At 40.4% G+C, this 26,706-nt stretch overlaps 2 protein-coding genes across 3 annotated transcripts in view; both read left to right on the top strand.

Annotated features, from left to right (window-relative positions):
• Exoc2 (exocyst complex component 2) overlaps positions 1-26,706 on the top strand; it is a 160,679-nt gene that overhangs the window by 3,929 nt on the left and 130,044 nt on the right. For both annotated transcript variants that reach the window (XM_057787504.1, XM_057787503.1), the window contains exon 2: positions 23,363-23,523. In XM_057787504.1, coding sequence (XP_057643487.1) covers positions 23,406-23,523 — 118 coding nt within the window. In that variant the 5' untranslated portion in view covers positions 23,363-23,405. The remainder of the gene's footprint in view (positions 1-23,362; positions 23,524-26,706) is intronic.
• On the top strand, positions 15,726-16,699 carry Hus1b (HUS1 checkpoint clamp component B). Its single transcript, XM_057787505.1, has one exon. The coding sequence runs from the start codon at positions 15,726-15,728 to the stop codon at positions 16,554-16,556; it is 831 nt and encodes a 276-aa protein (XP_057643488.1). The 3' UTR covers positions 16,557-16,699.

Raw genomic sequence — 26,706 nt, 5'->3', positions numbered from 1 at the left:
TAGTGGCCAGTGAGCAGTCATGGGCCTCCCTCCCTGCCTCCCCACTCTATACCTTCCTCCCCTCCTTCCCCCTCCCACCTTCCCTCCTCCCCCTCCCTCCCTGCCTTCCCCTCTCCCACCTCCCCCATGCCTCTCTTCTTGCTTGCCTCTCTTCTTCCCTTCCTCCCTCCCTTCCTTTTTTGAGGTCTTACTGTGTAGCTCCTTAGCCCTGGTTGGCCTGGACTGAGCAGGCTGGCCTCAAACTCAGAGATCCACCTGCCTCTGCCTCCCAAGTATTAACATTCAATGAATTTATAAAGGTCACTTTCAGTTTTAATGTGACTTTGGGAGTAATATAATTGCATTCATTATATTACAGTTTTACCGAGCGAGAAAGCAAGACAAATAGCCTGAGTTACTTGGCGGTGGTCTCATAATGGGAGCTCCATGTGAGTGACATGATGTATGTGTATATAAGTCAGGGGCTTTGCAAGAATCAGAACTCATGCCAGATGGTTCAAATGAGACTTAAATGACTATTTGGAGAGGCATGGCTATTTAAAAGATGGAGGGGCTCAAAGAGCAACAAATAACTGGAAGGTACCGAGGGAGGAAGTAGAGGCTGTTCAGGGCTGGAGGCAGAGAGGAGTACTTTTTAATGAGGCTGTTAAGGAATCTTCTAGATTACCACCCACTTTCTGATCTATTCAAAGTCTGTTTGAGCATTTTTCATGCTCTTCAAACTGCTTGTCCATTCACATCAACTCTTAATAGGTGACCTTGCCTCCTGCTCCAGAAAAATAGGACTGTCTGAGTAGACTTCTGTGGTCCTTGTACTAAGACAGTCTCTTCTCCACGCATAGACAGAGGCACATCTCTGTGCCTGGCTCAGGAGCTCCTCTGCTGTCATACTGGTCTTGCTAACACAACAGCTCTCTGCCCTTGACCTTTGTGTATGCTTAGCACTTGCAACAAGAAGGGCACCTGCAGAAGAAATCATCTCTCCCTTGTTCTCAGAATCTTGTTGTTCATTTGTTTTTGTACTTCTTTCCTTCGCAGCCATATTTTAAAAATAATTGCTGATATCCCCTTTTCTGTTCTGCTGTCCCACTGCCATGACTCTTCTGAAGACCATGGTCCTTCTTGGCCTTCTGGTTTCCTAATGTTTCTTCTGTCCACTGTGGTGCGCAGGGACACAGTAAGCTTTTTATGAGTGTTTTGACTGAACAATGCTTTTCACAGTCCTAGTTTATCTTTAGCCCCTCCCTGTCCCTGGGATATGGGGATCCAGCCTGTGGAGGTTCCATGTGATCTTTTTCTTTAGATTGTCTCAGTGGCATAATTGGTGGCTTTATTTGCTAATGACTTCTGTCTTGTGTAGGTAATTTGTCCTTAGGGGTGACACTTGAACTTTTTTTCTCCCCTGAACAATGCTGTTTCTGCCATCGCAGGAATTAATTTTTGTTGTTCCACATGGATGGGAAGAAGGGACTGTTGTGTGCATAGGATACAATTTGCAAAGGATTTTGAGTGAATAGTGCTGTTTTTATGTGAGGCCACACTTCCTTTTTCCTTTTCTTAAGCAATGTGACTTCATTGCTGACAGTTTGTTGGCATCTAGGGGTTGAGACCCCTTTAGACCTTAGACTTTGGTTGTGCAGTGTGGGAAGATGCTTAGCTGTGGGGCTAGTTCTAGGGAAGGAGAAAGATTTCATGAGTGGCTTTTCCTGGTCAGTCTATGCTATTCTTTTTTTTTATTTTATTGAGCTATACATTTTTCATTTTTCTCTGCTTCCCTCCCTGCCTCTCTCCTCCCCTTCAACTGTCTCCCATGGTCCCTATGCTCCCAATTTACTCAGGAGATCTTGTCTTTTTTCTACTTCCCATGTAAAGAAAACCAGCCTACAAGTCACAATCCCAGAGTCCATGCTATTCTATGATCTAGACAATCCAGATCTATGCAATAAATGAGGTATGTGGACCATTGAAGGCCTCGTCAGATTTCACCTGTGATCGCTCTTGTTCTGGTCATTATTGCTTCCTGGCCACCTCAGGTGCATTCTCGCCCCCAGTTCCATATGTCCAAATGGAGTAGGGGATAATAGTTTTTCTCCATCTTTAAACAAATAGACATGAAATAAAATAAAAAATTAAATACCATTTATTTATTATTACTTTAATACTGTATTTCCCGCCCTAACAGTCTAAAATAGAAACTAAAATGTAATGCTTTTCATTAAAAACCATAGGTAACATATTTTCATTACTTTTCACTTGTGGAGGTAGAGAAGGAAATGTGCTCTGTAGAAGGCGCAGGGAAGGCCAGGCAGGATGCTCTTGCCCCCTCACTGCCTTTCTGCAGACCCTATGAGACCTTTATTCTTTGACCAGGCCCCACTGCAGAATAGTTTGAACTCTGTGACCTCTTTCAGGTTTGGGTTGGTTTTTGTTTTTGTTAACTATGGTTTTGCATTGAGGCCTGAGGAAAAAGATTAGTCACTGATTATTATAATTTCTGACATCCCAGGAATTAATCTTTTGTTTTTGTTGACTGTAGTTTTTGCATTGAGGCCTGAGTATTTTTTGATCCTAGAACTCCTTTTTTGGTTGTAATTTAGTTTTCTGACTTTTTCCTAATATTATTTCTACCAGTTAATTTTAAAATGTACTTTTATCCTGAAATTCTGTAACAGGCAATAGCAATTCACTTTAAAAAATTCTAATAGTTATTTTGGAAAATTAAGTTTATGCCTCAATGCAATAAGGGAAAATTGTAAAATTAAAAGTTTCTGATTTCAAGCTGGCTTGGTGGGTCAGGTGCTTGCCGTGTTAATATGAGTCTCTGAGTTGAATCCCCATCACCCTTGTACCAGCCTGGCATCTCTTATTCTAAGACTGAGGGCTGGAGACAGGCAGCTAAATCCCTGGAGCTGGCAGGCATCCTAGCAGAATGGGGAGCGCCACATTAAGTGCCTGAGAGAGAGATTGAACACCAGGAAGGTAGAGAGCTACAGGAGGGGAGCCCTCCACACTTGCACGCATGGGGGAGCACACCTGCACACATATCACACACACCGCATATGCACATGCACACGCCTGCACACACTTTTTTCCTGATCTCTGTTGCAGAAACCCTTTAATGTATGCCATTAATGATAAAGAGATAGACTGTATAACCTGTCTAATATAAATCCATAAAGAAAATGCAATTATACATTATAAACTATAAGAAAAGATGGCCTTTTGACTTTATTTTAATGAAATGCTTTTATAGTAGTGATTTTTCTCTTTTGACCTGTGATGGATAGGAGGTTAATTGATGTTAAATGGATGCTTTGTTAATCCTTCATCAGCTACTAAATTGGTATGGGGGAGTCCAGGTCAAGACTGCACAGGGCCACGACCAGATTGTTTTCTCAAGGAGGGTTATGGATCCCACCCTCCCCTTCTCCTCCAAAGCCCACACCACTCTCCAGCTGTCTGTGCAGGGCCCTTTTCCATCTCCTTTCCTGCTCTCTCCCCTCCCCTCATCCCTCTAGCTCTCCCCCCCTCTGTCTGCCCCCCCCCCCATCTGCAGAGTGACAGCTTGTAGACGTTGCGTGAGAATGAGCGGGACTGGCGCTGTGTGGTCCGAGTGTGTGGTCTCCAGCTCCGAGGAGAGGCTGCTAACAGAGTGGATGAGAGAGAGCAATACTGTTTACTTTAATTTATTTCGGATGCTGGAATTGCGCTCAGGGTTTCTCTTAAGCTCGACTGCACTGCTAGTGGCTTCAGTCTCCCACAGCTGCAGTGCAGGCTGAGCTGCCCTGGCCTCTCAGGCACTTTCCTCAGCATCTGCCTGGTTAATCCCCTGTGACTCAGAAATGTTAATGGCACTGCTGAGTGCTGGCTGTTTCCTTTCACTGTGTCAGGATATATGGCCTTGAAGAAATTTCTTTTGCAAGGGAGCTAGACAAATAAAGCAAAAATTGTAAGATAGCGACAAAGTTGATATATTTTTAGAAATTGGGAAAGCTGTCATTCAGAATTTGGATTGAATGAATCCAACTGTGGTCATGTAGAAGAATCTGGGAGTTAGGTGACATCTGCCATGTTTAACCATTTTAATAACATAAACCAATTTAAGCTGATGGTTGATTCCTTGACCTTCTGTGGAAACGCCCATTGATTTTGGCATGCCTGTTTACTCTTGTTTTGTCAGCAGGGAATATTGTCTTATTTCATCTTCAATGTCTGACAAATTGAGACAAATGAAACCTCGTTTTATATTGTAGTATACAGTAGGGGAGTATATTCTTTCCTAACTCTCGGGTTATGAACAGCTCAGTAATATTTCCTTCGTGTTATTACTGAACATTTTTGTTGAGGTGCTCAAGCGCGTTATTATTTGAATAAACAGCCATAGATTTTTTTTTAACATTCCTTGGGATTTGTGCGTTGTTTAGCTTTTCTGTCTTTTCCTCCTGGCACTCTTGCTGGACTGGGTTTGCTTTGTTGATGAGTTGTCCAGTGAGAACAAGGAAGTCTAGGCCAAGGGCATCTTTTCAGAGAGGCCCTTGTATTCCACACCCCACCGCACCCCCATCTACCTTTAGCCCTGAGTTGTACATGAACTCATTTGGCATCCTCAAGAGGGTTGTCTCCCCTTCCTCCTCCTGTGTCTCTCCACTGAGGACAAGGTTCTCCTTAGCACCTGTGTCTAAAATCAGGAGACTTCAAGTATGTAGTACTATTGGATACTTCTAAAACTTTTTTTAAAAAAATACAACCATCTTGCTATTTCTTCTGGTGTTCAACTTCCTTCGGATTATGTAATTGCAGTGATAATGATGTTTGTTACTCTAATGAAAAGTTATGAACTAGTTAGTCTGTTCTCCAAATTGGGTGGCCATCACCATTGATTCTAGATATTTTCTTTAATCCAGAGGGAAACCCTGAATTTATCATCAGTCCTTTAACATTCTTTGTTCCTGTAACTACAACTAATTAACTTTATTTTCAGAATGTAGTTTTTAATTAATTAATTAATTAATTAATTAATATGGGCGGCTCGTGTGCCATGGTTCATGTGTAGAGATCAGAGGATAATTTAGTGGGGAGTCTGTTCTCCTTCCACCATACAAGGTCCCTGCTGCTGTGACTTAGGAGCCTGTAAAAGAGCCAATCAGTGAGCTCTGTGTTCCTGGAATCTTGCACTCTTCCCAGGGATCAGGCTAGTTGGAGGAATAGGAATTCCCATGACCATCCTGGCCTTGCTGCTGAAGTAACTCCATAAGCACAACTTCACAGGAGAAATGAATACGTGTAGGGCAGAGTGATCAAGGGGATGACCCCATGTATTTCCCTTCTTCCACTGCAGGGGGTCCAGGAATCAAACTCTGGCAGTCAGTCTTGACTGCAAGCACTTTTACCCGCTGAGCCATCTTATGGGCTCCACTATTCTGCTTTCTGTGTGTTGAGTTTATTTGTTCTGACCTTTCTGCGGACTTGACTGTTTGTGTTACTTATGGGAAAGTAAAGGAGCAGTACTACTAGTCATGACCTGAGACATTTGCAGACAGAAGTTTCTGTCCTGCCCGGTCCTGCAGTCAAAAATGTTCAATCCCAAAGAAACACACAGAGGTTTATATTAATTATAAACTATTTGGCCTGTTAGATCAGGCTTATCATTAACTAGCTCTTACAACTTAAATTAACCCATAATTCTTGTCTATTTAGCCATGTGGCTTGGTACCTTTTCTGAGTAAGCCATCTTGCTTCCTTTGCATCTGGTTGGTGACTCTGCCTTTCTCTTCCCAGAATTCTCCTAGTCTGGTTGCCCTACCTGTACTTCCTGCCTGGCTACTGGATAATCAGTGTTTTATTAAACCAATATGAGTGACAAATCTTTACAGTTAACAAGAGCATTCTCCCACAGCAGACATTTATTTAAGAAGTAAATATTTTCTTTATGTAGAAAGAAAAAAATACCTATAAATGATGGCTAAGTCAAATAATGATAACTAAAAATGCACTTGTATTTTGGGAACATGATGGCTTTAGACTTACATATGACGGAAGTGTCATGGAGTGCACGATCTTCTTAGTTGTCTATCATCCACAGCAGCAGTTACCTCTACAGCTGCCTTTTAAAACCTTCGGGCTCTGCCACTTCAAGTGCTTATTGGTTGCAGACAGGGAACTCCGAAAGAGTGGTCTTTGATTAACTGAATCCCGCTCTTCTAGTTGAGCTGTTTCTGGGCTGCTTCTTCAGGAATGAACTGGACAGGAAAAGGGCCACTGCCTTAGGAGCAGGTGGACAGAACGTCTGTAGAGCATGGCAGTAAGCAGTGCAGCAGCCAGTGCTTCGGACACACTTCTGTCGAAGACAGGTTCATTTCTTTGGACTTTTCATGATTTAGAACTGAAAGATTGTTACATTTGATATATTGTCAGTCTTTCATATATGTGGTTTTTTTTTTTAACTGAAAAAAACAAACAATAGTTTTTCTTTTTTGGTGATACTAATGAACTAACGTAGGGTTCTATCTATGCTAAGCAAGTGGGCCCCCACTGAGAGGTGTCCTTGGCCTGGAACTCACTCTGAAGCCACATAGGCCTTGAGTGATCCTCCTGCTTCAACCTTCTGAGTCTCTCTCTCTCTCTCTCTCTCTCTCTCTCTCTCTGTGTGTGTGTGTGTGTGTGTATGGCTTGTAGGTTTATGTCACCAGGTTGGAAAAAACAGATTTTTCTGATATCAAGATTGGTGAAGGGGGTAGGACTCATTTCAGTGAAATAATTAAGAAAAAGTTTCAAACCTACTTACACATTTCAATTTTTGGTTCTTCGGGTAATTCTTTAGAGAAACAACAGAATATTGATCTTTGCACCTTTTGTGCCCTAGGAAAGAAACTGCTCAGCTCAGATCTTACTCCTTAAGTGGAGTCCGTCTCACTTTATTCTCCTGTGGCATGTTTTTGTATCAAGCGTAGCTGTCATGGTTGATTGCCAATGTATGGTGTAATTAGCAAACTCAGGTTCTATGGTAGCTTCTGGTGATGGTTGTTATGAAGATTTATTGATTTAGCATTGCCAAGATGGCTCAGCGGGGAAAGGTTAGTACCATGCAGGCCTGACAATCAAAGAGTTCAGCCCCCAGAACCTAACCTACATAACAGTAGAGGGGAGAACTGACTCCACAGAGTCGTCCTCTGACCTACACACACACACACACACACACACACACACACACAGGGTGTGGGAGAGTGAGAGGCAGACAGAGGTAGAGAGGGAGGGAGGGAAGTATTGCCAGGGTAATGGCAAGGTGACTCAGTTGAGCTTGCTGTGCTAACCTAATAACTTGGGTTTGATCCCCAGGATCCACGTCAAAGCGGAAAGAGAGAAGTGACCTCACAGAATTAAATTCTGACTTCCGCACGCATGTCATACTGATCATGTGTCCTTACACATACGCACACGCACACACACACCAACAAACAACAAAACTAAAAAAATAAAAACCTCCAGAGCACGTGGGACACAACCCGGAGACAAAGAATGGCATGTCTTCTGCATTAGAACCCCCAGCTGATGTTTCCCTCAAAGGCCTCAGTTCATGATTTTGCATAGCTGGAATTTCACGTGGTCTTTGAGGTCCCTGCTATTCTGGTTGAAAAGCTTATAAAAGAGCCAAACTAGAGAATCCTGTGCTTGTGGAGCCGCACAGCCCAGGCACTGGGGGTCTGGCACAGTGCTGGATGTAGGAATTCAGATGACAGTCCTAGTCAATGTCACAGTCTAGCTCACAGGGACAAGTGTAGGCAGAGTGACAAAAGGGTTATTCTAATGACCAGTGTTCTCTGTCTCCCCCTTGGGTCCCTGTCCAGAGTCTGCCTCGGGGTGTGCTCTACTCTGTGTTTGTTCAAGGCCTGCCTGTACTTCCTAAATTGTGTATCCATACTCAGAGCCACAGGCAAAGCATCTAGAACTCTATTTAAAGCCTTTTTTTTTTTCTGACCCCTTTCATCCCCTCCAGTCTCATCTACTCTAATTAACCTATGGTGTGGATCTTTCTCACTCTGTGTGTTCATTCAGCATGCATACCTTCTTACTTCTTACATACTCGCAGTAAGGTAGCTTTCGTTTTGATTTCTGGAACTGATGCTGGAGAGATGGCTCAGGTGATCCTTCTCTCCAGTTCCCATCATACTGGGAGGACTCTGAACTGCAGCTTCAGGATTTAGAAGCAGTGTAGAGAGATAAGAGGTTATGGTCCCCAGGAGGCATGCTTTAACCTAGGGAGCATGAGCCTAGGGGAGCCTTGTAGCCACCTGTAAGGTGGCTCCTAGACACTTTTTTATAGTCTCTATTTTGCAGATTTTCTTTTCACTTTGGGCCAGACTCTGCAAGAAACTGTTCATAGTTTAAATATTATTTATGGTGATTTTTTTCATTTTTTTAAACAGTGTTTTGTGAACTTTTCCAAGAAAGCCTGACCTAAATTCTAGTTATTATCAAAGCAAAACACCTCAAAGAGAGTAAGAGATAGATTATTCTGGATCCAAATGTGAGTGACCCTGGTCTGGGAACATAGATCGATGTTCCAGTGTGCTAATAGTGTCATGAAAGTTTATAGTGAAAGAACAAAGTCATAAATCAAGACACCTTTGAAATGCACTAGGTATGAGCATTGAATCCAAGTAAGGAAACCTGTTTCAGGCCTCAGACTATATCAGAAAACATTTGCCTTTTGATTAGTAGAAGTTAGTGGTCTGTTGTGTGAATAGATTCTTGTTAGTTACAAGGATGTTCAGTCAGCAAGGAATGACTACTGAGGAGTCTGAAGGTAATCTGTGAGGATTTGTAGTTAGGCTGTGGGACTGCAGCATTCCAGCGTGCACCGAACTTCCCATCAGTCACTAAATCTTTCAGGAGGTTTCATGGCAGGTGCTTTTCTTTCCAGAGCTCTGGCTCAAATGGCCATCATATGATAAGTATGTAATAGAGTATGTAACAGGCTACTTCCAAAGTTAAGCAAATGATGTAAGTTGTTTATATTGAATTATGAAGCGCAATGGAGTGACCATGAAGAAATCTCGGTTACTTATTTACAACTGCTATCCAGTAACTGTCATGGCAGTAGATTTGGCTCTGTTAGGGCGCAGGTTTGGAAGTACTGCAGTCTGCATTGTAAGGCGTTGGCCCTTCTTGTTAGGAAGTAGCACACTGCTAAAGCTTTGCTTGCTCTGAACTGCTCTTGCATTGATATGTTATCCAGAGAATTGGTTCAGGGGGAACCACTGACCTTGGTGTTGGGAGCGTCTTCCTGTTAAAGAGAGGAGGAGAAATATCCCAGCACCACAGGTGTTGGGGATAAGTTGAACTACCTGACCAGAGGAACAAAACTGAACCGGAAATGATTGTCTTCCTTTGTTTCCCCTCTCTGTTTAAACTGCTGGCTAAATGAGGTGGAAGAGCTTTAGGGTGCTCGTGTTTCCAACTCCCTAAAAAAAGCACAGCTTAAAGATTCAGTTCTTGATTTTTGTTGGTATGTCTTGCAGCAGGGCACACACAGGTTTGATGTTTGTATTTGTTTAGTCAGTTTGCATGATTCAAATTTGGCTAGTTGTGTTAGAGTAGCCTTGGAGGCCATTGCAGATCTAAGGGCTCTGTTGAGGCCCATTAAGAACAAGCTGTTTCCGCCTGGTCAAAGAATGGCATCTACCTCTGACCCTGGATGGAGACATGACATTCTGATCTGCTCCAAAGATTAGAATTTTGCATAGTGTTGTCTCCTCCCTTGAGAGCTGGGCCTGTCAATCACCTGGTCAACAGACCACCCTTCAGGAAGCCTGGTTCACCTAAAGCCAAGCCAAGGAGGTAGGAATAATTATCCCCTCAACGGATAATTTATTTACCCTTCCGAGAGGCCTTTCCTCTGTTGCAGTCATTTGCAGAGCTCCCAGCATCTAATGGATGCCTGTTGGCTTTTTTGTTTTTGGTTGCTCAGAAAAGTGTTACTTTTAAATTTTTCTTCTTTGGGATAGTTCTGTTTCCTTTTGGGTATTTGCCAAGGCCTGGGCACTTCCTGCACACTCCGTGCTTTCTCACGCTTTTCTCAGAAGTTCCACTCCCCTCTGCCATAGCTGCTTGCTCTTCTCCATCACCTAAGCTGCCTGCTTTCTTAAAGACTTGCCTTTCTCCTCTTCTCCATCCGCCTTCTGCTGGCAACTGCTGAGATTTTCGGCTAGTTGGACCTGTTGTTTTATCTTTCAGACTCTTAATAAAATTCGCCTTGGGCTTTCTTCCAGGTCTGTTTCTAAATTCTTTCATTAATGAGACTAAGAACTTAAATTGTGAACCTTGATTTCCCTGTAACTATTGTGTGTGAATTGTGACTGATGTAACATTTTTTGCCCAATTTCTTGTTTTGCATTTATTAGTTCTCTTTGGCCCTGGAATAGCAATATAAAAGCTTAATTAGGAATAGATTCTGCTATTTCTTAGTTTGCCCTTTTTGGATCATAGAACATATTCAGCTTCATGTTTAATTATGTAAGTCACAAGCAATTTGGTCATTGTTTGCCATCATGTCGACCTGTCTGGAGCCTAGTGGCTAAAACTGATACAGAATAGACACCATCACAGCCACAGTGTAGTCCCGTTGTCTTCTTGTTCCTTTTTAGACAGGCTCTGAAGGTACTATAGATGCAACCTAGGGAGTCTGGGCACGTAGGACGCAGGGGTTAGGTTCCTTCAAAGGAAACATAAGACATAATTTCAGAAAGGTCATGATGTTACCATAAGGTTGTGAATTTGAGGGGCACTGCTGTGTTGTGAATCTCCAGTTTTACCTACAGGTTTGTGTCTGAGTGCTTGGTCTTCAGTTGTGTCTTAGTGTCATTTCTGTTGTTGTGATAAAATACCCTGATAGAAAGCAACTTAGAGGAGAGAGGCTCATTTTAGCTCACCATTCCTGGTACATCCGTTGTTGTGGAGAAGTCCAGATAGCAGGGACTCGAGGCATTTAGTTGCATTACATTGATAGCCAGAATTAGAGAGAAATGGATGCGAGCACGCTGCCTGCTTTTGTGTTCAGCTTATTTTCTCCGCTCTTACGCAGTTCATGCAGCTGAGCTACTGGCGTAGTGCATAGAGACCAACTATGCTGTTCAGTGTCTTGCCATACACAGAGCAGCCTTTACCACAAAGATTGGTCCTGTCCAAACTTGGATGATTGCTGCAGTGGAGAACTCCAGTCTCGGATGAGAAGCACAAGATACTCTGGTTTTTCCTGACCTGAGCGAGGCTTGAGTGCTTTTGGAACACCATGAGCATCATCAGAGCTGCCATCCTGGAGAAGGCTTCCAGGACGGACTTAGCAAGGTTTAGACAGTAGGAGAGTCCGGGAGAATGGCCGTCAGGCAGGAACAGTGCAGAAGTTGAGAGACTTGGCGGAGGCTGGCTGGTACCCTGGTTTTAATAATCAGTAAGAGTTTGACATCAAGTAAGACTATAAAAAAAACAAGGTTATTAAACACTGCAGTCTGAAGCAGTAATCTAGGAACATGCCCAGAACAGTAATTAATGTTCATGGTAACAACAACAAAAAAAAAAGTGTGGTAACTTCTGTGATGATTTTTTATTTCTTGCTGTGCTGGGGATTAAAACCAGAGCTTTTCCTATGGTAGGCAAATGCTCTACCACTGAGCCACATTTCCAGCTCAGAATTTATTAAAGGTGAATTTTGTCTCATGTAATATTGGAAAGGCAAATGCAGAGTAGAAATATCTTGGCCAAAATACTTGAAAATTACGTATACATTTTTAAAGTATAAAGCCTTTTACTTAGACATTTCTTTTACAGAAAATGTCATATTATTTGTGACCTCTAGTAAGTGAAACTCTGCTATATTATGCTGTATTTTACAAACATATTTTCAAAAACCCTCATTATCATTGGCCTCTAGTAAGTAAAGTAAGTAAAACCTTGCTATATCATGCTCTATGCTTGTAAACAGTTCAAAAACTATTAGAAAGTTTCTGTCCCTCCTTATCCTGAGGGTTTTGTGGTCCTTAGAAATCTCTTCTACTTATAGAGAATAAAAGAGTTTTATTTCATGTGTGCGTGCATACGTGCATGCATGTGTACATGCGTGTAGATGCCTAGGATCAACATCGTGCATCTTTCTTTACTTTTTGAGACAGCTTTGAGCTCAGGGATGACATTACAAGTACATACTGTACCATTATGCCCTGCTTTTTATAAGGATTCTGAGGATCTGGATCCGGTCCTTATGCTCAGCCTAGCCGTATTCCAGCCCTCATGTTTTATGTGTTTTTCAGTTGTTGTTAAGAGTCACCATTACCAAGGCAACTTATAGAAGAAAGAGTTTGTTGGTGCTTACAATTTACAGGATGAGTCATGACTATCACGGGCAGGAGCATGTGAGCAGGCAGGCATGGTGCTGGCGCAGTCATTGAGAGCTCACATCCTGAGACACAGCAGTGAGCAGGCAGGCATGGTGCTGGCGCAGTCATTGAGAGCTCACATCCTGAGACACAGCAGTGAGGCAGAGTGTGAGGAGGGAGATCACACAATAAATAACTAGGAATGGTTGTGAGCTTTTGAAACCACAAAACCTGCTTCCGAGTGGCACCAAAAAGACCACACCTTCCAATCCTTCCCAAACAGTTCCACCAACTGGGGACCAAGCATTCAAATATATGAGTCTGTAGAGGCCATTCTCATTTGAACCACTACATCTCATCTTTAATTTTCCAGTAGCTGAAAATATTACAGTATACTGTTGCAGTTTATGGCTTACTTGCTACATTGGTCAAATCTTCTTTTGATAATACAGTTTTAAAAGGAAACTTACCACATTAAAATACATACAGTTTAAAATACAATTTTATGATACTTCTTTCTGTTAATCTTTCATAAATATAAATTTTAAAGCATAGTGCACACTTCTGGTTTTCACCTTTAATTCAATACATTCATATTCCATTAAAATAATTTAAATTTTAGGTTGCTCTTATATATACTAAAGCTTGGGTTTATTGTAAAGATTATTTTTGAAGTTTAGTAATATAAATATTATAAAAATACATTATAGTTTCTAGTCTGGAATGCAAGAAACTTAAGAGATTTGTTGAAATAGGAGCAGTGTGCCGCTTCCCTGCCACCCCAGCTCCCAGTCGCCTGGCTAGCTTATGCCCCGAAATAACAACACACAAATTGTATTCTTTTAAACACTGTTTGGCCCATTAGTTTTAACCTCTTATTGGCTAGCTCTTACATATTGATCTAACCCATTTCTAATATTCTGTGTAGCACCACGAGCTGGCTTACCAGGAAAGATCTTAACCTGCGTCTGTCTGGAGCGGGAGAACCATGGCAGCTCCCAGTAGCACCACCCTGGATATCAAACATTTAACACAGTAGCTTTTGTGGGTCACTCTGTACCCAAGCTACAGTAGATGCTGACCTGAACGTCTCACGGACTTTGGCATTTGTAATGTGTTCAGTTCTAGAAGCAGGCTAGGTACCATATACCATGGTCCCCTTCTTCTGGGACCAAAAGTACAAGGGCCCCGTGGTAGATACAGCAAGTCTTGGAGTCATCCTCTATATGAAAATCACTGCAACCCTGACTTTTGATGGATAGAACATAGTGTAAGTGCAGGAGCAGACAGAGGATTATAATACATTCCCCTGTATCTGTGATATATGAAAACTTGAAATATCTGGTCTTCAATAATCTGATCATTAGAAAGATGAGCATGTTAGAGGGAATCCTGAGGGTACCGATGGACAAATGGAGGCCATGAAGCGTGTGATGGTTTAAATGAGAATCCTCCTCCCCGCCCCCCTCCGCACCCGCACTCGCATAGGCTCATATATATGTGTCCTTAGTTTTTAGTTGATGAACTGTTTGGGAGGATTAGGAGGTGTGTTATTGCTGGCAGGTTTTGAGGTTTGAAAAGCCCATGCCAGGCCCAGTGTCTGTTTGTCCATTCATCCCGTCTGTCTGTCTATCCTTGCTGCCTGTGGACCAAGGCTATATAAAGCTCTCAACTGTCTGCTTTCCGCCATGATGATAAATGGACTAACTCTTAAATTGTTAACAAGCCCCCAGTTAAATGTTTCCTTTGAAAGGAGTTGCCTTGGACTTAGTCTCTTTGCAGTAGTAGAACAGAAAGATAAAGAGGAACTGAAAGCTTACATAGAGCCACTGGGTACTATAATCTTCTACCCAAGATGCTGCTGTCCATGGGCTAAGATTGGGATGAGATTCAGGGCTCATTTGGGGCCAGAAGTGAGATCAAGGAGTAACCAGTCATGAGACCATGGGCTCTAAGAGACCTTAGAGAGTTTGCCATCACTGGAATCCCAACAAACTTTGCTGTAATAGAATGAATATAGAAATTTGAGCTGCGTACTCCGTATTTCACATGTTCAGGACTCTAGGAACAACAGAAAAAAAAGACAAATACATTTCACATATAAATACCTATTTTTTTTTTAAGTAAAAAGAGCGCCATAAGCAATATGAAAGAAAGCGAAGGATTAATCCGGGCAGTGTTTACAGGGACAGAGGGCTAATGTTCTTGCCAGAGATTTTATTTTTTTGTTATTCATTTATTTATTTGAGATAAAAATCTCACTATGCAGCTTAGACTGGCCTTGGAATGTAATCCTAGCTTTCCTTAAACCTGTGATCCTCTCTGCCTCTGGCTCCCAATGTTAGAATTATTGGCATGTGTCACCAGCCAGACCTTACCAGAGATCTTAAAAACCAAGCAACAAACTCCATAAAAAGTCATGAAAGTAAAATTGACATACATACCGTGCAAGTTGAACCTAATTTATTCTTCCCATCGCATTGCTACATACAAAGTAGATTGTTAGGTAATGGTGCTGGTGGGAAGTTATGTTGATAAAATTTTCTCTGCGACAGTTTGGTAACATAGAAGAGTTTTATGTGTACATGGTATGACCAGGAGCTCCCCTTTAAATTTGAGCAAGTAAATATTGACAATATTGTGTAACAGCTATTCATTGTTAGTCTAATAATAGGGCAAAATTGAATCGTGTGAGTTCCTCTTGTGGAATAATTACTTTATCAGTGTAATGGAAAATCAAGCAGTCACAAAAATGATACAGACTTGTTTTTGTCTAGTGGTATGGAATGATGTCCATTATATATGTAATTTAGGTGCAAATACCAGATTGTAAAGTGCATGTCTAATTTACTTTGTATGACATTTGCAAGTAATGTCCAGATTGAACAAGAATATATATATATATATTTATGTATGTATGTATGTATTTGGTATATGCATGTACCAAAATGTTTTTAAAAGGGCTGGTTATCTCAATGATGCTTTTAATTGTGGTCACACTGTGTAGAGTGTCCTTCTTATGAGATGACCGGAAGCAGTGAAGCATTCAAATAGGGTAGGCAGGTAGACATCGGGAGGTGAGGATGGGCCCAGAGGCCATCTTCCCATAGCATTTGCCCTAAGTGGCGTCAGATGGAAGTGGGCCTGCATGCAGGTGGAACCCAAGTGTAGTCAGTGCAGGGACTGGAGGGAGCGGCGGCAGGGCGCACCCCAGGCTGGATAGGTGAGCCAGCTGCTCCCCTGACCGGAAGGGTAAAACCGGAAGGGTAAGCGGGCTGCACCCGGGCCGGAAGGGTGAACCAGCGGGCTTCTCTGTCAGCTTTCTCTTCACAGTACTCCGCCTACCAGCCGGGCGCCATGAGGTTTCGGGCCAGGATCACCAGCAAGAGTGTTCTAGAACTCTTTATCCAGGTCAGCGGCACCGTAACAAAGCTGGCGAAGGTCTGTGTGCTCCGCGTGTGTCCGGACAGGCTGTGCTTCTGCCCCACAGGCCTGCCGGGTGAGGCCCGGTTGTGGGGTGAGGTGAAGCGGGGCGTCTTCCACCACTTCTGCATGGAGGGTGTTTCGGAGGAGTTCAATGAGATCTATCTAGAGCTGATGTCTGAGCATCTGGCCAGAGCCGTAAAGAATGCGGGCAACGCTTCATCCCTGAAGCTCCAGCTCACCAACAAGCTTCGTCCCTGCCTCACTGTGGTGGTGGAGCTGGCGTCGTGTCCTGGCCACACCCGCGCCATGGTCCACGACTTGCCTGTGAAGGTGCTTCCTAGAAGGTGGTGGAAAGAGTGCACCGAGCCCCGAGTTTGGGCCTCTGATGTGAGTGTTTATCTGCCATCTTTGAAGACCCTGAAGAACATGGTGGAGAGAATGGCAAACGTGGGCGATCGTGTGCTGGTGGAAGCAAACCTAAATGGCAAAATGAACTTGAGCGTAGAAACTGATGTAGTGACAATTAAAAGCTATTTTAAAAATCTTGGAAATCCTCCAAAGGCTGTTATGGGTGCGACTCAAGGTGGAGACCCAGGGAACATGGTGCAAGTGAGGGTGGACAATAGGAAGCTGCTACTATGTTTTGAAGGACAGCAGATAAATCCCACAGTGGCTCTATGTAATATTTTGAGCAATACTCTGCTTCATCTTGTTTTGGTTCATGATGGTGTCTCTCTTCAGTATTTTATCCCTGCTTCATAAATAGTCAAGCAGTCCTGCTTTTCTTTTCAAAGAAATCTTAATTCAAGATCTTTCCAGAACTGAAACTGAGTTACTTGAATGAAAAGCCTGCTCCCGGTGGATTATGTAGGGTGTTTGCTTTGTTGAGTGCTCCCTTTGTAAAATGTTAGGAAACAATGGAGAAAAAATTGAATAGTTCATGTGCCTGCTTTTTGGCTTTGACAGTTAAATTATATTCAACTTTGTTGTTTTGCAAAAAAGGATTACAATAAAAAATAGCTGAATCCTGAAACAATTGTATTACTTTATTATGAAATACTATTGTGGAGAATGAGAAATTTCTCCTCTTAAACATATATTATTTTGAGAGACTTTTAACTTAATAAGCTCAGTTTCTCTGAAAAGTATAAGATGGATTTTGTATTTGTGTGTACATATTTATTAGCATATTATTAAAATATGTTTTGTCTGGGTTCCAATTTTGGGGAACATTTTGAGAAGATTCCAAGATCTTCAGGTTTGTGCCTATGCTTGAATATACATCTGACTTTCTAATAGCATGGATTCGAATTGCTTTGGTCTACTGATTGGCAGATTTTTTTTTGTGTGTGTGTGTGTATGGATATTTGTAATTTTTTTTAATCCAGAGGATCCCTGCAGCATAAAATACTTTAAAATTAACAAAATCCATACATATATGTAGATTGTATACATTTGCTAAGTTAACTTTTTTTTTTTTTTTTTTTTTTTTTTTTTTTTTTTGGTTTTTTGAGACAGGGTTTCTCTGTGGTTTTGGAGTCTGTCCTGGAACTAGCTTTTGTAGACCAGGCTGGTCTCGAACTCAAGGAGATCCGCCTGTCTCTGCCTCCCGAGTGCTGGGATTAAAGGCGTGCGCCACCACCGCCCGGCGCTAAGTTAACATTTATCAGTGCTTAAGCATGCAGACTAAACATGGTGCCATTCACAATGGAGGTAAATGTGAAGATGCGGTATGATCACATAACATTAGCTGTGGTCCATACTGTACTACTGTAAATCAGTATCCACCTTCTTTTGGTGTTGTGGGAAGTCTGAGGTTACTTACAAACTTTCTGTTGCATAGAGTTGACACCTATAACTCTACACTTTGGATTTATAATATATAAAGGTTGAGTTGGCTGGATTTATAATATATAAAGGTTGAGTTGGCTATTAATTTTCATATATTTACTTAAGGGACTGTTGTGTGACTTTTCTTGGGGACATGAACAAATGTATGTTTACTGCAGATAAGGAGGACATCTAAAATCTTAAGGAGATTGAATCCAAGTATAGCTTAGAAAACCTAAGAGTATTTGGGGTTATAGGATCATGCATGACTCAGAGGCAACTAGGCCACTGAAAAGTCCACTCAAGAATTCCTGGAACTCCCTGCTCATCTTGAATCAAGATTTGCTTATGGGAAAACTTTTGAGTAAACAAAGCTTCCATTTTTATTTTTCCTTTTGCCCATTGTGTTCCATTATTTCGACTTAGAGAATAGTAATTATTTAATTATATGTGTATGAGTGCTTTGCTTGCATGCAGGTGTGTGCTTGGTGCCCATGGAAGACCGAAGAGGGAACTGAATCTCTGAGAATTGGAGTTACAGACTGTTGTAAGCTGATGTGGGTTGTGGGAATCCGGATCCTCGGGAAGAGCAAGTTCTCTTAACTGCTGAAACATTGCCCCAGAAAATAAAATGGGTATTTCATTACCTGAGGAATAGATGATATTATAAAGTGTTAGTGCAGTGACGAACAGTCTCATTGAGAGTAGGTTCATTATTGCATATTAAATTTTAGTTTGATAATAGGTAGATTAACTGTCTGTGGACTTAAGAACTTTTATTTTGGAGTGTATTCTCATGACTATAATCAGTAATGAATAATTTCATATTAGTTTTGATGATGGAATAATTAGAGTTTTGCTTATTTCTAAATTCCATCTGTCTTATGGAGAGGATTACACAAATCAATTGAAAATTGTCTTGTTAAAATCTCTTGATTCAGGGAGATAAACAATTGTTTAGTCTTAACATTTTTGGTGACTAACCGTTTTGGAGACTTTAAACTCTGAAGCAGTTTACTTTCTCACTTCTGAGTCAGATGTGAGGGATTGTTTGGTGACTATTTTAAAAAATGTGAGGATTATGTGTACAAATCATTTTCGAAAGCTTCAGATCTCCAGGTTGTGTCTCTGTGAGTCTGCACTATAAGATGGTGATTTCTTTTGGACAGCTCCAACACCAAGGCAACTTATAGAAAGAAGGTTTTTTTGGCTTGCTGTTTTTAGAGTGGTGAGAATCCTTCATGGTAGGGAATCTTGGGCAGCAGGAGACAGTCATGGTGCAGAAGTAGCTAAAATTCATTGCGTATCACTGGGGGGCAGTTTGTTCAGATGAAGGACTTGGCATTCATTGGATTAATAAAATGTTTTCTTTCTTTGTGAATACAAGTACATCCCTTCTGCTAGTCCGAGTCACCTTTGTCAAGAATTACCGACAGTAACATTCCTGTTAGTTATCTTTCCCCTGTAATATCAATGGTAGTTACTTACTTTGATTAAATTGTCATGCTACTGTTTTTCTGGCAACAAAGAGAGCAGAATATTTGTACTTAGAAATTTGGTTCTTTAGGTGAACTACACCAGATTCTGAAAATAGTCCAAAAAAACGTTACATGCTTATCCAATTTGGGCTGTAATTTCAAGTGTGTCAGTAAGATAATCAAATCACCCAAAGGACCCAATTTTCCATGTCAATTAAAGGAGGGTTTTCCTTTGTCAAGAACTGGTTTGTGGGGGGCTGGAGAGATGGCTCAGAGGTTAAGAGCATTGCCTGCTCTTCCAAAGGTCCAGAGTTCAATTCCCAGCAACTACATGGTGGCTCACAACTATCTGTAAAGAGGTCTGGCGCTCTCTTCTGGCCTTCAGGCATACACACAGACAGAATATTGTATATATAATAAATAAATAAATATTTTTTTAAAAAAGAACTGGTTTGTGGATGTTAATCCATTAGACAAGTTAATCAATCTTTTCTTGTCTATTTTCAATGCATTAAGTGTTATAGTATCTTTGGGATATTATTGTTATTCCTTAAAACAGTTGTTAGAACTCCCACTCCCCAAATATATGTCTTTGTATGTCCTTAAATTTTTATTAATACATTACCAGGCTAAATTCCACACTGTAGTTTCCAAGCATATACTTAAGTATTTGAAAAACTCATATTTTCTTTTAGATGAATCGTCAGCAATAGTTATCCCTTTAAAAGAATAATTATTTGTAAAATGCTATTTTATGTAAAATTAAGTATTTATTTTTAGCCTATTGATTATCACTATTATTTAAATCAATTTATTGGTTGCTTGTTTGTGCACTTTGTCAGTGATAGGTATAAATATATTTATTGTGAGATTTTTTAAATTAATATGAGCTAAATAGGATGTTAGCCTGTTGTGTTTGTGTTTTAATTTAAAATAATACTTCAAAATTAAAAAAAAAAATCAAGAATATTAAAAGTAACAATTCTTGCCTCTTAGCCAGATCATCAAATACTTTCTTTTTGGCCCATTTTCTTTATCCTTTCCATTTACTTGTTCTGTCTGTTGCCCTTTGAAAATAAAGAACAACACTTCCTAAATACTCTAGTGTGTAGCCGCTAGTACAGGGCTCATACTGTCAAATACATTACGTCCCACACACGTTAGTATGTGTTACTAAGCATAGGGTTTATATTGCATAGTGTACTTATACCAGTTACACCACTTGGTAAATATTTCAACAGACAGTCACTAAGCACATGGGTTCATATTGTCGCAGGACCACTATCTACTTTGGAAAGTTTACCAGTGATACCATACTGCCTAATCCCAAATTCAAATACAGTGGGTGACAATCCTTCCGATGATGTAGTTGATAGGAAACGCTCTGTTCTGGGATTCCACCCAATGATCATGACTAGATGGAATGGATATTTAGCTCTAGTGTTCTGTAAGTGGAGCCACCAGCAGAGGGTACTCAGACTTTTACAACTTTTTTTTCTTTAATCTGGCACTTTCTGAGTGTACCTTGCAGTCAGTTCTTTTATAAAATTGCTTTTCATTATAGGTTTATCTAATATTCTTATTAATTTGACTTGGGCAATATACCTATTTTCCTTTGAAGTTCAGTTATAGGGAGATGTTTAAATACTATGTGAATATCCATTTTTTTCAAATCATGTACTTACTTGTTTTAATGTTCCCTGGGTGTTTTTTCTTTGTAATGATGTATTAATGGTCATAGGCTCGTAAAGGACTTTCCACAGTAATCATTCTGTTTATCTGTTCCCTGATTTCATTACTAGAATAGAGTTGTGTTGTGTGTGTTTTACTCTTATGTTTTTTTAGGGCCTGCCACCCACTTCTCCTTCGGCTGGAGCTCTGCAAGCGAGAGGCGCTGCTGACGTTAGAGAGCGGCCCAGCGACGGCTGTGAACACAATTCAGTTGAAATACCTCTGTAGCTTGTTGATAGAATTTGAAAATTTTTATTTTCCAATTATTTCCTCATAGAATATTTTAAATAGCTTAATTTTAAAGGTTCATTTGTATTGTTTTTAATTATGTATGTACATGTGAGTACATGTGCGCACAGATGTTAGAGGCATCAATTTATCCTAGAACTGGAGTTACAGGTGGTTGTGAGCTGTTCAGGGTGGTTCTTAGAATCAAACTTGAGTCCCTTGCAAGAACAGTATGCACTTAACTGCTGCGCCATTTCTCTAGCTCTAAGCAACTGATTTTTATATATGGATGCTAATTCTAATAGTTAAGCTCAGTTATTACTTCTGAATTGATTTAGCACTGTAGTAGAAGGGCTGCTCTTTAGTTCCCGGCTGCCCAGACTCAAAATAACCACACAGAAACTGTTTTAATTAAATCACTGCTTGGCCATTTAGCTCTAGCTTCTTATTGGCTAGCTCTTATATCTTGAATTAACCCATTTCCATTATTTTATATTTTACCACGAGGGTTGTGGTCTGTAGTAATAGGAGCGGCGGGCGACCGGCCGCCCGGCCACCCGCACGGCTAGCTTTACCCGAAATAATTACACGGAAACTGTATTCTTTTAAACACTGCTCGGCACATTAGTTCCAGCCTCTTATTGGCTAGCTCTTACATATTGATCTAGTCCATTTCTAATATTCTGTGTAGCACCATGAGCTGGCTTACCAGGAAAGATCTTAACCTGCGTCTGTCTGGAGTGGGAGAATCATGGCGACTGCCTGACTCGGCTTCTTTCTTCTAGCATTCTGTTCTGTCTACTCTGCCTACCTAATTTTCTGTCCTATCAGGGCCAAGCAGTTTTCTTTATTAACCAATGAAAGCAACAGATAAATACAAGACCCACCTCCATCAGTGGTCTACCAGCAAGGTTCTGGTTGGCAGCTCGAGTCTTTTCCCTCTGGTGGTTATACAGCATCTCTCTGACTCTGCCTTCTTTTCCCAGCATTCAGTTTAGTTTTCTCCACCTACCTCCATTCCGTCCTGTGGAGGCCCAAAACAGCATCTTCATTAACCATTGGTATTCACAGCATACAGAGGGGAATCCCACATTATAGTACAGTTGATTTTGCCGTTTTTCTGCTTGTTACTTCTATTTACAGAGATGTTCTTAGGTATATAAAGTTGATATATAAACACTCTTTGATAATAAAGCATAAAGAAATTTCTTTTGAAGCAGTCTTTGATAGAGAATTTTGCCAGTTAATAAGGATGAATGTGGACTTGCACATTAATGAAATGTTAATGTTTACATAAGACATTAAGTCTTGGCTAACTATTTGCTGTAGGATGTAGAGCATCTTCAGCATTTCCAGTGATGATTGATATCCTGGTTTTGAATGTGAATGAAGTGTCTGAAGATGGAGGAGGAGTGCTAGAAGAGTCTAGTTCTGGCCAAGTTTAAATACAACACTAAGTATTTTGCAAACTGAGAGTATCTTACAAAGGTTTTTAAAAGTAGGGCTGGGATTGATTAGATGTTTAATTGGAGAATTAATCGATAATTGCTGAGAGTGAAGGGATACAGGATTTGAGCATACCTCTATTTGACTTCCCAGTGTGCATTTTTATTCATGCTGTCATCCTTAGTAGTAAGGAAATATGTGTTTCTCCCATAAATTTATGCCATAGGTTTTCAGAAAGTATTGATAATTCATATGAGGACATTTGTATTATGAGTTGTAAGCATATGTATCTACTACATTATAGAAAATATAAACTGCACAATTATTCAAAATGAAGTGAATTCCTACACTTATTTGAATATTTTCTTTTTCAAGACAGGGTTTCTCTGTAGCTTTGGAGCCTGTCCTGGAACTGGCTCTTGTAGACCAGGCTGGCCTCTAACTCACAGAGATCCCCTTGCCTCTGCCTTCTGAGTGCTGTAATTAAAGGCGTGCGCCACCACTACCCAGCTTATAAATGTATTTTAATTACAGCTAGAGTATGTTTCTTAGAAAACTTGGAGAGTAGAACAATAGCATGACTTTATGTGTGCCTTTGATTCTGTTGTGTAGACCTATGTTCAGTAACAACGTGTTGAAACATTTGGAATGCTCTTTGTTTCTTTTCACAGTGCTAACAGGTGTCCATCATAAACTTCATCTTTAGTAAATGTTTACTGAATGACCGAACCAAGAAAAACTCCACAACTATAGTGGATGAATACTTTTTATGTGTTGGTACCAACTGTCAAACATCTATATGCTTATAGTTAGTGTTATCTCAATTGGTATCAATCTTCCTTTTTTTTTTAACAGGTTGCTTCTATAACTGAATCACGTGTTTGCTACATAAAGCACAATGTCTCGATCCCGGCAGCCTCCGCTTGTGACAGGCATCTCTCCAAATGAAGGAATACCTTGGACCAAGGTCACAATTCGAGGAGAGAACCTGGGTACTGGTCCCACTGACCTTATAGGTAAGGGCATTTCCTCCAATGTATTATGACAAGCTGGGTTTTATTTTGAATTGTTAAGGTAGGCTACATAGTTTTCAAGTAGTGATTCCTATAAAATGTCCTGAATAAAAATGATTTTTTTTATTTTTATTTATTTGTTTGTTTGTTTGTTTGTTTGTTTGTTTTTCGAGACAGGGTTTCTCTGTGGTTTTGGAGCCTGTCCCGGAACTAGCTCTTGTAGACCAGGCTGGTCTCGAACTCACAGAGATCCTCCTGCCCCTGCCTCCCGAGTGCTGGGATTACAGGCATGCGCCACCACCGCCCGGCAATGATTTTTTTTTTTTTTTTTGTGGAAGTCATTATCTATCAAATGATCTAAGTCCTTTGGAAAATTCGTCATGGTTGAGATTTGTTCCCACTCCTTCAACTTGGTGTGCCCTGCTTATTTTGCTAATGATGAAAGCTAAATGCTAGTTTTGAAAATAGAAGTGATTGTTGAATAGTTGGGCTAGAGGGCAAAGTTAAAATATAATTTTATAATCAATTATATGAACTACAAAATAGGGTGTAGAGGTGCATTCCCAGTACATGCTGCTGTTAGAGACTGCCCTAATCTTTCACATGAGTTTGTTTTAGACTTGGCATTCTTTCGACTGAGTTCGTTACTGCCAGAGACCCAGTTAGTCTGAGCTGGAACCACTTTTCTGTGCTGGCTGCTGGTGACTAGATTTTGACTATTTAGGAAATGTTTTCTTTATAGAGGAAGCAAATTGAAGTATAGCATTATAGTTTATAATTGAGGTTTGTGCTTCCCAGATAATCATCTTTGCTCATGTTATTTAACTGTATTATGTACAATTTCCCCTTTTTGATAATTTTTGGTGGTTAGGAAACATCTCTTAAATTTATTTTTACAAAGATAAGTGAGTGAAGAGGATGGCCCTGATCTTTGCCTCTTCCTACCAATTGCTGGGATTGTACGCAGATACAACCATGCTTGATGTATGCTGTGCTGGGGATCAGACTCAGGACTTTGCATGTGCTAGGCAAGCCTTCTACCGAAGGAACCATATTCCAACCCAGAGATTGTCGTGTCTAATTCAGTGTCTTGGCTTTTGACATAGTTCAGTCCAGTTGTTTCTTTATCCATGTTGGAGGGAAAACCCTTGGAATGCGTGAAAACATACCATATAGATGAAATTTATTTCTAAGATTGTAACCTCTAGTGTCAAAATATGAGAGTCAGCAGTCTCTGTATATTTTAATCTTGCTTTAGCTTTGGATGACGCGATTTTTATTTGACCAAGTGAATATTACTTTCATAACCTTTCTAGTTTACCTTTCAACCTGTCTTATCTGTTGCCAATAAACCATTTTTTAAAAATGTTCAACTTGATAAATAATTTCTGTGTTTTTAACTGAGATGACACCTGTGTTAATCAAGTTACATTTTAAAACCTGAGGCTGAACCAGGAAGGGCAGTGTGCTCCTTTGAGCCCAGCACATGGAGTCAGAAGAAGCAGATACATCTCTGTGAGGTTGAGCTCAGCCTGGTCAGTATGGAGTTCCAGGCCAGTCAACACAACACAGTGTGACCCTGTCTCAACAAACAGTGTCAACACAAAAATTCCAGTGCCTCCCAAACAATAATGATGCTATTATATTTTGTGAGGTAGATTTGTTAGAAAATTGTAAGTAAGCAAAAAAGGGGAGGCTTAAGCAATTAAAAAAAGGTCATATGATCTTATTTTCATTTTGTGATATTCAAAATAATTGTTGGAATCTATATCTAAATTTTATGGAGTAAAATGCAGATCAGATACTTAACTTAGAGGAACCTTGGAAACAGATATGAGCAGATGCATATTTGTATATTTTTGCTCTTGATTAAGGTATTGTGTTTGTACAGTTCATTTAAAAATATAATATATAATGAAGAAATATAAGTTAATAGATAATCATCTATAATAGTCAAGCTTGTAGTCATGTTAGCTAGATTTTCTAGATGTATAGAGATATATTTCAGTTAGATAGGTATCCTTCAAATCTTTCAGAGACCTTTGCAATATGACATTTAAAATGTTTTAAGAACTTAGGACTTTTCATCACAATTAGACACATCTGCTCCTGGTAGCACCAATCTATTTCAAGTGTTTGATGGGCATCTTTATGGAGTTTTTTAGCCATATGGGCAAGAAACTGCTCTTGCCTAGACTGCTTGATGCTATGCTTATGAACTGGACAAACAGGACCTACAGAGAAATGACTGCTGAACTTGCCTAAAGGTGAGATGATCTTTCAAGGTTCCTGCTTCATGAAAGAGTCAGCTAGACATTCTGCAGGATACAGAAGACAGTGACTGACATGCTGCCAATATAGGCAGAACTGTCTTTGAAATTTCCTGCTACATGGAAAAGTCTGCTGGATACTTTGGGCCTGTGGGCTGAAGATTGGATGCCCCAATGATACAGAAGAACTTTGGGTGACTGTCTAGGTAGCGAGATGTCTCTGTCAATTCTAGAGTTTTGGAAGTTGCTTACAGTGTACTTCCTGTTTACTTAGGTAATATTGTATCCTTCTGGAATCTGTGATGGAGTTGAAGAATAGATATAGTTTTCCTTAGTCATGATAAAAGATAAAATAGATATAAATATTGTAACTATAATTCTTGCTTGATAACTGTTTTGTTATATGTTAATTTTACTATGTTAAAGTTAAAACCTTCCTTTTTATTTACACACAAAAGAGGAGGTGATGTAGGATTCCCCTCTGTATGCTGTGAATACCATTGGTTAATAAAGAAACTGTCTTAGGCCTGTGATAGGGTAGAATAGAGCTAGGCAGAGAAAACTAAACTGAATGCTGGGAGAAGGAAGGGGGAGTGAAAGAGAAGCCATTAACCCCACTGGAGACAGAAGCCAGAACTTTACCTTGTAAGCCATAGCCTTGTGGCAATACACAGATTAATAGAAATGGGTTAAATTAATATGTAAGTGCTAGCCAATAAGAATCTAGAGCTAATGGGCCAAGCAGTGATTTAATTAATACAGTTTCTGTGTGGTTATTTCTGGAGTCTGGGCAGCCAGGAAACAAGCAGTCTCTAATACAACACATAGCCTTGTTCTTAACTGGTTGATGCCACCTGTGCCTTCCTGGATATCATTCATATTTACTCATATGAAATGCATCTGAAATATCTTATGA

This window comes from Chionomys nivalis, chromosome 13 (assembly GCF_950005125.1).
Source record: "Chionomys nivalis chromosome 13, mChiNiv1.1, whole genome shotgun sequence".
Classification (NCBI taxonomy): domain Eukaryota; kingdom Metazoa; phylum Chordata; class Mammalia; order Rodentia; family Cricetidae; genus Chionomys; species Chionomys nivalis.
The sequence above is the reverse complement of the archived record's forward strand: the minus strand, read 5'-3'. Positions and strand labels throughout refer to the sequence as shown.

Coding starts and splice junctions, on each gene's coding strand:
- Hus1b (XM_057787505.1), top strand. CDS start 15,726: ATGAGGTTTCGGGCCAGGATCACCAGCAAGAGTGTTCTAGAACTCTTT.